Source organism: Serinus canaria, chromosome 1 (genome assembly GCF_022539315.1).
Source record: "Serinus canaria isolate serCan28SL12 chromosome 1, serCan2020, whole genome shotgun sequence".
NCBI lineage: Eukaryota > Metazoa > Chordata > Aves > Passeriformes > Fringillidae > Serinus > Serinus canaria.
Window position 1 is genome coordinate 39,031,478 of NC_066313.1, and position 13,001 is coordinate 39,044,478.

The window sequence follows — 13,001 nt, forward strand, 5'->3', positions numbered from 1 at the left end:
GCCAATGATAATTTCAATATTATCAAAACTAATCAAAACCCAGAAACTCACCAACTACTTCCTGAGAATGCTCAGCAAAACCTTGGGCAACATAAAATGGAAGGTGAATTTACTTTTTTTCTCCTCAAATGAGGAGTTGTGAAACTTTGAGATTCTACATTTTGCAAGAAGTCCATAGGATCTTAGCTCAAATCAGTCTTTCCAAAACTAAGTTTAGTTTCTTTTCTAGACTACCGTGCTATTTTTGTTTGTCCTGCTACTTATTAAGACATGGTCCCCAAACTTACATCACCAAACAAAATCCCACTAACTTGGTAGAAATACAATTCAAATTTTTGTTTGGGAGGTAACCAAAAAGATGGCTTCGAGAAAATATATTTGAAGTCTAACATTCCAGCAATGAACCATCTCCAGTCTGTTCTTGCAAAAATCAACATTTTTGCAGTTGTTCTCAAAGAGAAGGAAAAGGGATGTGGCTTTATTGATCTCCACAGAGTTCACTGTTGCCTTCAGGTTGTTCAACTGACAAATGTGTCTGACTTGATCTATTTTCAAGTCTTACTAATATATTTATGTACCAGTTTCTACAATTTCTAAACCTCAGTTTGAGTTGGGGAAAAAATATGTACTAATTCTGGGTGAGGGGAAGAAAGAAATCATCATGGCCATGTTTCACAATGTTCACTTGCTTTCTAAGTAAGGTATTCTCCTCTTCTCAAGGTACTGACTTCTTTTTTCAAAATAGTTTCTTTGCAATGATTTCTGGTTTAATTTCCTTTTTTGATCCTTTTAAAATAATTTCTTGAAAACATGTTTATTTTATTGTTTCAACAAGGATAATATTTTGGTGGGATTTTTTAAGGATTAGCTTCTTAAAGTGTTAAATATTAATTTTGCAACAAAAAAAGAGTTTAAAATTTCTTTATGGACAGATACAAGATGTAGCTAATAGATAAATATAACACCAAAATTATTGCAACCAAAATAAGGGAAGTGAATGAGAAGGACGGCAGAGGCTCTTTTTGGAAAAATAAAGAGGAATAATTTATATAATTATTCTGAAGATACATGTAACAGTTTTGACATTAAATACTGCACACAAAGTAGTGGTAGACCAATTTAAAAATGCCATATTTCTTGATATTTCCTCTGGAAAAGGAAAGTCAACTTTAAAGTATAACAACGATTTATGCTTTCTGTCTAAAAATACAGCTGGTGGGTGAAATTTGTAGGAATCATGCCAATGATTTGTAGCATGTATATGCTTAGTTATAGCATGCAATCAAAATCTTTCTGAACAGGAGAAAAACTATCTGACTCACTCAAATCAACTTTTTAATAAACTTCTCAGCAATTGATCTCTGGACCTCTCACAGTCATAAATATTTGTAAAACAAGAGAAATACAAGAACACCTTTTGAGTTAAACTTCTAACTGGCATGCCTATAATTAGAAGTATCTCAAGCAAAATTTATTTCTGAAAATTTTTTTTTGAGGTTTTCTAATCAGTTTTGAAATAAAACTATGCAGGAAATCTGAGCAGAGAGAATAAAACCAGGAATTAAACCTGGATCCAGTATTACATGACTTAAGTCTCTCAAGAGGGTACTGGCAGTTAGTAAGGCCCCATTAAGTGCTGTAAGGTGAGTGTGTGGTTAAGGGCTTTCCTAATGGGGTTCCTAGAAATTTGAACCATTTCAAACTGTAAATATTTTTGGACTGATATAAGGCTTGACACACCTGAGAATGGTTAAACAACTGTACAGAGACATTTACAGTGTATAGAATCTGCAGGACTTAGTCTAGACAAAAGGCGTTGATGACTTTTATGACTGACTTATATCAGTGTAAAACACACCAAGGATTAATATTATGTAATTTCCCTTTTTCTGTGCTTAGATTTTTTTTATTGCACCCTCCCAGTTATCTCACATGGATTTGGGAGTTTTTATCATATGATCTGATATTTTGAAAGAAATGGTTGATACTTTTCCAGGGCAAAGAGAAGTTTACTGCAGGAAAGATGTGCAAGGATGAAAGCAAGCTGGAGTCTGGAGGGAATAAGAGAAAGTACAGAGATCAGGAATTAGCATCTTCCTTATGGCCACATGCCTTAAGCTTTGTGTCATGGCTGGTGCAGTCTGTTCTGTAACAGTGAAGCACAAGCTTTCTTATCCAACCACATCTCTTCTCCTTGGGGTTTGATCCAATGTGGAATCTAGGCAAAAACAATCACGTCTCCTAAACTTTGAGGAGATGTTTTTGCACGGAAATTTCCTTTGAAAACCTCCTAGTATGTGGAAAAGTAGATTTCTCAGTCTTATGGGCACAGATTGCTGGGATTAGGATTCAGACAGTTCATTTGGGCAGTGGCTGTGTGTCAAGTGTTTTGAGGGCTGCAGAACAGGCTAAAGCAGGAATAAGCTGAGTCTGTGACTCCACTTAGGATGCGCCTGTGTGCTGTGAGTCACTGACTGAGTGTGTGAGACAAGAACTATTTTGGCATAAACTGTTTATTCTCATCCAGAACATGAATCACCTGCTTCTGAGTGTATCTTTTTTTTGTTAATTTGTATTAAGTAAACAGATTTCAGAGGCTTCAGTACATCCAAATATGTGGGTTTTACTGGCACAGTGGAGGACCTTCCAAGCAAAGAAAACTCACTCACCTGTTGGGGCCAGTATTTTTTATACTTTTCCCAGAAATAAGTCTGAGTAATCAGAGCAATGCCAGAAACACTGTCCTGCTGCAAACTTATTCCCAGGAGTATCGCCAGGTAAAGACACTAGTGCAGTCCAAATTGCCAAGAGACCTTTACTTGCATTTTACTTTGGTTAGTCTTTTTACTTTGTCAAGTTCTACCTTTGAAAGAAGAAGGTCTTGTTAAGTTAAAATCTGGAAAAGGAGGAAGAAGTTGATCAGATGTACTGTCTCTGAAAACACTGCACTTGGGCCAGAAGATGTCCTGGTGACAGACAAGCTCCAATTTGTAGTTTTCTCTTTAACGTAACTGGTATATAAAACTGTAGAGGCTGAGCAGATCTGTGGCAGTGTAGAGGTCTGGGAGAAAGCTGGCAGAAGACCATGAGAGCCTTCAAATTCCTTGTTTCCTTATGGATGGTGCCATGGAGATCTTTATGAAGCTTCACATGAGATACAATATGTCTTAAAACCACAATTAGTTTATTTGAACTTGTTTTTTTCTTGTTCTTGACAAGCGGGGGGGGACTAATCTGTTTAGATGTGATCATTTAATTTTAATACCTATAAAGAAAGGATGTGATACATAATTCACAGGTTTCTGTATAGATCACAGCAGAGGATAAAAGCAATGGGAGCCACATTAGGTGTATCAATAGTCCCCTCTAGGCATTGACATGTATTTGGTGAGCTGTATGTAGGTATTTCAGATGGCGAAGTCCTGTTGTCACACCTTTTTCTTTGACTCTCACTGGGCAGCTGAGACTTCAAATCCTTTTCTAGCTCTTGTTAGTAAAAGTTATGTTAGTTTCAGTATGAGCTAAAGTAGCCAGCCAGACTTTGGGATACTCATTACTTATCGATCGCCTTGGTTCTGAGACAAATAGTTCACAAGGGAAGATGAATGCCTGCATTTCATACCATAAATCTATAGGTACGTAGGAAGGAAGGAAGGAAGGAAGGAAGGAAGGAAGGAAGGAAAGGAAGGAAGGAAGGAAGAAGGAAGGAAGGAAGGAAGGAGGAAGGAAGGAAGGAAGGAAGGAAGGAAGGAGGAATGGAAGGAAGGAAGGAAGGAAGTAATGAAGGAAGGAAGTACGAAGAAGGAGGAAGGATGTACGGAAGGAAGGAAGGAAGGACAGGAAGGAATGAGTAAGAAGGAAGGCGGAAGGAATAGGAGGAATGAGGAAGTGGTCGGAAGGAAGGAAGTGGCGTGAAGGAAGTGGCTGAAGGAGGAGTGGCGGAAGGAAGTGGCGGAAGGAAGGAAGAAGTGGCGGAAGGAAGGAAGTGGCGGAAGGAAGAAGTGGCGGGAAGGAAGTGATTGGCGAAGGAAGTGGCGGAAGGAAGTGGCGGAAGGAAGTGGCGGAAGGAAGTGGCGGAAGGAAGTGGCGGAAGGGAAGTGGCGGAAGGAAGGAAGTGGCGGAAGGAAGTGGCGGAAGGAAGGAAGTGGCGGAAGGAAGTGGCGGAAGGAAGTGGCGGAAGGAAGGAAGGAAGGAAGTGGCGGAAGGAAGGAAGGAAGGAGGAGGAAGGAAGGAAGGAAGAGGAGATGAAGGAAGAAGGAAGGAAGGAAGAAGGAAGGAAGGAAGGAACGGAAGGAAAGGAAGGAAGGAAGGAAGAAGATGGAAGGAAGGAAGGTAGGATAGGAAGGAGGAAGAAGGAGGAGGGGAGGAGAGGAGGAGGGAGGGGAGGGGGCGGTCGGGGGGGATGTCGGAGGGCGAGGATGGGGCGGAGGGGGAGTGAGGAGGTAGGGGCATGGTGAGGTTGGAGGTATTGGGAGGAGTGAGGGGGGAGGCTTGGATTCATGTCAAGAAGGAAGAATGACGTAGGAAGGAAGGACGTGACGGAAGAAGAAGGAAGGAAGGCCACAGGGAAGTGAAGCCATGAAGAAGGCAGAGGAAAGGGAGGGGTGACTCCTCCATCTGAAATAGGTAATCCTGTAGGAGCTTTGCCCATGGCTCCTTGGCTCATTCCTTTGATCTGACATCTGAGACAGCAGAGGCAAAGACAATATCAAGTCCAAATGTGCACTATCAGCACCCAGGCCTCATTGTCAAATGCTGTGTCAAATTACCTTCTGAGGTAGGTGGTCTAGTGGACAGGGTATCCACCACTGAACTGCAGTAGCTTGTGACCAAAGGCTTAAATACTGCAATCAGGCAGACTCCTTTTCCACTTCACAATTACATGGGGGAAACTTCACAATTACATGGGGGAAAAAAACACCTAAAAAGTAATTCTCTTGACATTTTTCATTCCATCAAGTTTGCCCTTAACTTGAGTATTTCCTGAAGCTGATGACTTTGACAGCCTTGTCGTTTCGATTTTAAAATAATCTGATTCATATTTCTAGTCCAGCACATAACATCATTATCTCAGAAGATAAGACAGTATGTAACTAACTGCACCTTGCATTCAGTGATCAACTGAATTGAATTTCTGTTTGTAATTTCTGTTTGTGACAAAAGGTGCTGTTGAGATACACAGCACCTTTGATCACTCTGCTGAGATACACAGGTTGCTCTTGCTTCTTCATGAAGACCTGGCACTTGAGTATTCTCCAATAAAACTCTGGCTGTGGAACTGACCTGTGATTTTAGTCCCACAGAAATTGTCTTCTTGACTTACAAGTTCTTTGCCACAACTCTGGCATTCTGCCTTCTCTCTGTTTAGAATGTGTTTGGGAAAGATTCTGGAAGATAATTCTTATAGCTTCTTTTCACTTGCTAAACAAAATACAAACCTTTCCTTTTTCCTTTTTTGCCTTTTTGTCCTGTTATCTGCTTGTCCTTAATTAAATATAAAAGGCATTAGTAGTTATTCTATGTTGTTATTTAATCTTTTTTTGGGTCAAGTGCCTTCTTTTCCTTCTGGTGTCTTTTGAAGATATCTCTGTTGTGAAGTAGTGAGAATATTAAATTGTGCATATTTTTCATACTAAATATATTTGAACTTTTTGCAGGATAGAAAGTATATGATGTGTTTTACAATCTAATATATTTACTGTTGTAAGCTTTAGTCACTGGAGCTAATCATTAAGGGGTTTGTTGTTGCAGCTGGTTGCTAAGTTTTAATTCATGTCATTAAAATCTTCCTCCTATTTCTTATTTCTCTGACTGACCTGATTGTCCCATAATATGACTAAGGAAAACAGGGTGGTGTTACAAGGCAAGCCAGTTATTTGTTTTTGTATTAAAAAAATTCTTGAGAGAAAGAGGTCAGGGAAAGAATCACTGCAGTTCCTTAAATGACCTGATGTTACTGCATGATGTCCAGTAATTAGTTTTTCTATCATTAATAGCTTTTGCACATGTGTAAGTAGGACTGTTTGTCTTGAAGCTTTTTTTGTTTTCTCAAAATATTCAAATTTTAATCATTAGGACTTAACTAAGGTTATAAAAATCACTGGCAGAAAGTTGCTTTTATTTAGGAAATAAATAATTTTTTAATTTAAAGTTATAGATTTATCATAATAGTAATCTGATGGGATATCAACTTCAATCAGTTCTCCTATTTCTTGAAATTTGACACTCCTTGAAGAATGGAAAAGCTTTTAAGAAACCTATCTTTTTCTTAAATTTCAGAACATCAGGTTTAAAATATTTGAAGTATGAATTCTGAATTTGTTTGCAGAAAATAAGATGTTTCTTTATTTACTCAAAGTAGTAGCTTTCTTTCGTATTATGTATCAAAATAGTTTTATGATGGAAATGTGAGGGTTGGCTGCACATGATGGGAAAAACAAAGAGGAGTAGGAAAGGAAAAAGGCAGGATAACTTTTAAATGAGACAAGCTTAAATATTCAGACACATCGAAATATTATTGGAAACAGACTTTTGGACCAATTTCATTTTGCAACCACACATATGCTTTTCCATCATCCTCGTATTTTAGGAGAGTGGGTGGAAAATAAGTGTATTAGTCTTAAATGCAAAGAATAGGAGAATGTCTTTATCATATATTTTATAATCATCTATGTCTTCCACAGTGAGGGTTTTTTGGGGGGTTTTTTGCTTGTTGGGTGGGGTTGAGGTGTTTGGAGTTTTTTCTTGTTTGTTTGGGGTTTTTTGTGATTTTAGTTGGGTTTTGTTTGTTTGTTTGTTGGGGTTTTTTGTGAAAACAGTGTGGCAGTTGGGTAGACTTAAAAAACTTGGGGAAGATTATTTTGTATTAAGTGTCTGCTTAAAAAGATACCACTTACGTAGAATCTCATGTATATTTACTGTGGGAAACCATGCAAGTCTGTTGTATGGGTTTGTTATTTATGGGAAAAATCCTGCTTACTATTGCTTTTAATAATTGAAGCAGTTCTCCTACTATCTTTAGTTCCACTTATTCAACCCTAAAATACTGGAACCCTAAAAATTCTGGAACCCTAAAAATACTGGAACCAACAAAATTCAACCCTAAAAATACTGGAACCAACAAAAATGGTTTAATAGTGAGGCATATCTTGGCACCTGTTGTTTCTTTTAATTTAAGTTAGCTGTGATATTTAGTCAAATATTTCACTTGGGAATGCTTTATTTTTCAGGATGGGAAGAAGAAGTTTGACAAGGAAAGTGAGAAATATTATTCCATCTTAGAGAAGCACTTAAATTTGTCAGCTAAGAAGAAAGAATCTCATTTGCAAGATGTAAGAACTGAATACATTCTTACCTAATTTCACATTTGCATAGAAATCATGATAACAAGCTGGTTCTCTTCAAGACATGCTGTATTTTATTTAATGTGAAATTGTGATGGTTTCTGGTCATGCTTGTGACTATAAATTCTTGACTGGGATGAATATGACCCAAATAGGAGTTAAATACTTGAACAAAGCAATATTCTCTGTTTGCAACTTTATGTATTTCAAGTACAGCTAATGTTTATTGGTTGTAACGATGGAATTATATTAGTACAATTAAAGTGTGAGTTTTATAAGCTATATGGGGAATACTGGAAAGCCAATTAATTAATTACTCTAGGTTTGCTAGTTAATCTATTAACTGAAGAAATTTAACTTCTACTTCACATAAATTCTAATCCAGAAGATTGAACTGAGATCACTTTAATGATGCTCTTTTCTGCTTCTTTTTTCCTCTTTTTCATCTTATTCTGAAATTGAGGCTCCTGAAATTTCCCTGAAATTGTATCTATAACTTCAGCTGTATGGCTGATTCTTTTCTGTTAAAAAAAAAAATCCAAAAACAAAGCATGAAGACTTCTGGTTTAACAGAAAGATTCCAGGGCTTTTTAGTATGCTGATAGAAATTAATATAATTTGTCTTTGAAGCAAATTACAGTAAACTCAGCAATATGATATCAATGACACTTTGGGAATTGCGCCAAAAGTAGTTTAAAATCATTTTGATGGGATTTCTGTTGTCATGGTGAATCTTAAATCATGGGGTTTAGTTTGTAGATTAAATTTTCACCAAAGGTGTGGCCATCGCTCAGTCATATGTCGTAGGATTTTTTTTTTCATGTTTACCAATAATATTTTAATTCAAATAAAATAAGAAGGATATTTTAGAAATTAAAAATATTTAATAATGTCTATATGGCTGAATTGCTATTGATGTCTATATAATAATCACTCTAGGTAAGGAATTAGTTATGTAGGATTGCTTTATTGTTCCACTTGTATGTCATGGCTTTCACTTTTCCCAATTATCTTATGTATTGATGAAGAAGCAGTTCTGTTAGAGGCTAAGTCCCAACTTAAAAAAAACTAAATTCTTACCAGATTGGAGAAAAGCGAACTTTAACACTAATTTGTTCTAGAATAGAAGCTAAATAAAATAAATAAAATATTTTACTCTTGAGGCATGAGAATTATTAGTCTAAAAGCAGCAACTGAAGTGCAAAGTAACAACTGTGAATCTAGTAAACTATGGTAGATTAACAGTGGATTTGGCTCACAAGTATAAACTAATGGAAGACCAGAATAATTTTTTCCAGTGTGTCCTTAAGTGACATATCTGGATTTAAAATCTTGTAACTGAGGCTGAGGTTTCTGAATTCTAGATGCCTCCCTTGTAAAGGATAAGGAGCACAACTTGGCATTTCTGTCTTTCTACCACTGTAGATGTGCTGAATCAGCAGTACAGACCCACCTAAGAGGAGGTACAATAGCAAATCAGTACCAAAATTGTTAACCTGGGAGGCTTTTGGCCTGTGTCTGTATTGGAAGTAAAAGGAGGCCAAGCTCCATTCCTGACCTGAAATCCAAGACATCTGTTGATTTGCATCCCGAGTGGTTTGGGTGAGCCCCATTTATAGCACGGATGTCCAGGATGGAGTTTGTTGGAGCAGCCCACAGCAGAGCAGGGCACGAGCAAAGAACCAAGCAGTGCTGGCAGCTGGGGCTTTGGTGCCCAGGGCAGGAGATGGGAAGTCCATGCCTCAAGCCAACGTCATGTATTCAGGAAGGTGGAAATAGCATTTTTTGACTGCTACATGGGAAAAATACTGTTTCCTTGAATTGATGAAGTTTCTTAATACCTCATCACATTATGTGGGTTAAAGAGTACTGGGGTGAGCAAAGATCTTGTACTCTGTTGGGTTCTTCTACATATCTCACTTGAGTACAATTGATACCTTAATTGGGTGTCTGAAGTTTGATGGGTAAAACATATTCTGTAAACTTTGCATATATTCACCTAACAGAAATATGTTGGATATTTTAAGAGCCTGCAAGACTGCTGATGCAGTTTACACAGGTGACTGGCTTTTTTCCTTTAACATCAAAAAGAAACTTCATAGTAGCATCTTTTTACTGCCTACAGAAGCCTACAATGAAGGAGAAAATAGGCAGAATTGAGTGATGTGAGAAATCTGATGAACTTCTGATTTTATTTCTCTGAAATCTGTTCCAGAATCAGTCTCCAAGTTTATGTAAAGTTCTGGTATATATATTGAGGTGATAGCCTACATCAATGAAAATATTACTTACTGTAACTGTACATCATACAGGTAGAGACTCAAAATCATATCCATCAGATCTCTTTATTTTTTACATGCAGTTTTAAATCACAGAAAAACATTAAAATACCTTCAGCTTTTGAAACTTCAAGATCACTTTCAAAGCAATTCTTACAAATCTGAATCCTTTGGTGTTAACACAAATTCATAAGCTTCTACAGAATATATGTTAGGGGAATTCTGATTTAGTCCCTTTCACAGGTGGTGATTATGGCCCTAAACCATATTTGAGATGGCACTTGGTTGTTGTAAGTATCATTACAACTGCAACCTGCTTAAATGCTGTTCAGAGTAGGGATGGATTGTATTAGGTGTTTAAATACTTTTTCTGAGGCAAAGGCGAAAAGAGACAATTTCTAAAACTATGTTTCATTATTTTCGTACAATTAAATGAGAGTGCTGAGATCTGTTTCAAGTGCTTATTGATGGCATTTGTGTGAGCAAGGCTTTGCTGGATCACATCCCAAAGCGGTGGCAACTGCTTCTGTTCAGTTATGGAGCACTGTCTATGTGATAGATTATTATTGTGAAATAAAACTATTAACAGGCTATCAGGGAAAACACTAGCCAAACACACTATATGAATGGCAAATGGCAGAGTTAATGTTAAGGTAGAGCAGTTCATTATTGGAATTTTGAGTGCTTGATTTCAGCTTCGTATTATTAGTTTACTGGGTTTTTTTTTTCAGTAGACACAGGAAGGAAATGCTGGCACAGAATGATTTGAAACATATCCTTGAGGCCCATGTGTTGAAGTAGAGTTAAAACACTGGGCTAGGGAGGTGGATCAATATTGTTAAAAGCCTGTACAGCCGAATCACAATAGTAGCTTGTCCTTGAGTAGAGTAGCAATCTTAATTATATATGGTGCTATTGATGGCCAAATCCTGCCTGAAGGAAAACACTGACTTTTTGCTTTTTTTCTGTTAAAAGTACTAAATCTCTTTTATTATGTGTTTGCTGGTTTGTAGTTTGTTGTCAAGGGAAGACAACATCAAGCTTTCCCAATTTCCCTGCATTTGTTAATTTTAATGCCAGAATTAAACTAGAGAACATGCAGAAGTATCCTTCTGTATTTTAACTGACATACATCAAAAATAGGTGATCTTATTCATGTTGTTAATCTGCTGTAGTATTTTGACCACAGAGCAAAGTCTAACTAATACAGCCCAAAAGGGAATTTGTATGAGAAAATTGTTATGAGGAAGACTGAATTAAAATGGAATCTGCACGTCTTCTTTAAACATTATCTATGTGCTACACTGCTTGTCTGTTAGTTCCCTCTCCTGTGGCTTGTTTAAGTTGAGGATAAAAGCCTATTACTCTTTTATCAGCTGATAAGAGTTAATTCTTTAGCTGTTTAGGCAGAAGACACGGTTCTGATACTGGATCTCCATGTTGGCTGGTATTAGTCAGGCATTTCTGACAAGTACTGCCTTGTAGTTCTGTCACTTGAAAATTAAAACTTGAAATATATTTGATTTATGAGGTTAGGGATTTAAATATGTTTACATTCCAAGAACATATGACTCATACTATAAAATAATAAGTTGCAAGATGTCATTGTTAAAGACAGCCTATTTGAGAAGGAAAATATGTTTTTGTGAAGTTATTTGAACCTGAGAAATAGATACAATTTCAGTGCATATGATACTTAAATATTTCAATAGAAATAATTATCTTTTTGTCTGTCCTTGATTCCTAAAGTGCTCATTTCTATTTCCTTTTCTAAACCTACATATACCAAGTACCTGCTGCCACCTTTCTTTCCCTTCAGGCTCTCCTAAAAACTACAATATTTAAGAGCAAAAGAAAGAAGAAAACAAAAAAGAGCAAGTAAAAGCATGGGCTGAAATGTGTAATGTTAGCTTCTTAAACTTACATTTAGCTTTTTTAAGTAGATATTCTAATTTTCAAACAGAAAACTGAACTGGATGAAACTTTTAAAATAATCTTATGGAAGAGCTGTGTGTTAATGACAAAACCTGTTTTTAAAGCAATAACAGGACTAAACTAATGTTGTCCATTTTTAATTTTGTCTTTTAGGCAGATACACAGATTGACAGAGAACATCAGAACTTTTATGAAGCATCATTAGAATATGTTTTTAAAATCCAAGAAGTACAAGAGAAAAAGAAATTTGAATTTGTAGAACCTGTAAGTTTTATGTTTTATTTTCTTTAGAATGCATGCATGTAAAGCTGAAAATTGAATTTAAAATACCATTTTTTTGCTCCCTTTTTAAGTTTTGAATGCAGGTTCTTTGTATATAGACAGGCATTGAGATCTTGGCTTGGGCACTTTCCATGTTTATTGAAGGATTATGTAAGAGTTTAGTATCTACTGTGAAGTGAAATGTCTGATGACTTGAAGTGTGTGTAACATTTTAATGGGACGTCATGTAATGTTGTGTCTGTGCAACACATAATCGATGTTTCCTAATACCATGATTTAATGGCTTAAATTTTGAGCTACTTCTTTAATTTAAATATTGTGGGTAGGCAGTATACACAGACATTGTTCTGAGTTACACATGAAGTAAAGTGAAAAATCAATTTTTCTATAGGATAGGTAAGTTTATCTTCTTCTTGGTGGAGTCATTTGCCTCTAGTTTACTTTGCACATAAAGGAATGCATGTGTTGACATGCCATTAAAGAGTAAGATAAAGTTGTATTTCAGTGTCCATATTTAAGGCTGGGATTTCCTTCTGGACTACGTTTCCATCCCCCACTCCTACCTCTCTACTGTGTCAGTCAGGTCCAAAAGCAGCTTCATGACATGCTAGCATATTTCTGTGACCTGGTAGCAATGTTACTACTGTTCATGTCATACAGACAGGCCTGGCTTGCCAGTTGCCTGATGTAGTTTGTACCTCTAGCCCCTGACAGAGAACTTCCAGTGCCATGTGTCCCTTCCCATTAAGCACACTGAGCACAGCAGAGTGCTTCTTGCCAGAGAGGAACATGACAAGTGTAACTTTCTCTCCACACCATCTCCCAGCTTCCTTGTAACTACTGAAGCAGCACTCTTCACTGTGAAATGGGTTGAATTACATCTCTAACACCCTGTGTCACCAAGGAGAGCTTCTCAGATGCCTTCTTTCCATGAGATGAGAGTGTATTGTATACTGAATGTTTGACATTGATGCAAACTAATGAACCTGGTTCAGCAAGCAGTACTTTCAGAAATCCTATCTTTATGGCATACAGCTGCCAAATCTTAGAGACTAAAACTTTGCTCGGATTCCTAAATAAGAACATTTTTCTACCTGTCACAGATTAATCCAGAGTGTGTCTCTGCCTCCTTCTGCAAAACTCTCACATCCTGGAAAAATCT

The 13,001-nt window shown here is 36.9% G+C and overlaps 1 protein-coding gene across 1 annotated transcript in view; it reads left to right on the plus strand.

The window, feature by feature from the left end:
• ARHGAP42 (Rho GTPase activating protein 42) overlaps positions 1-13,001 on the plus strand; it is a 147,662-nt gene that overhangs the window by 88,495 nt on the left and 46,166 nt on the right. Inside the window, exons 5-6 of the mRNA XM_030234309.2 lie at positions 7,230-7,331; positions 11,711-11,821. Coding sequence (XP_030090169.1) covers positions 7,230-7,331; positions 11,711-11,821 — 213 coding nt within the window. The remainder of the gene's footprint in view (positions 1-7,229; positions 7,332-11,710; positions 11,822-13,001) is intronic.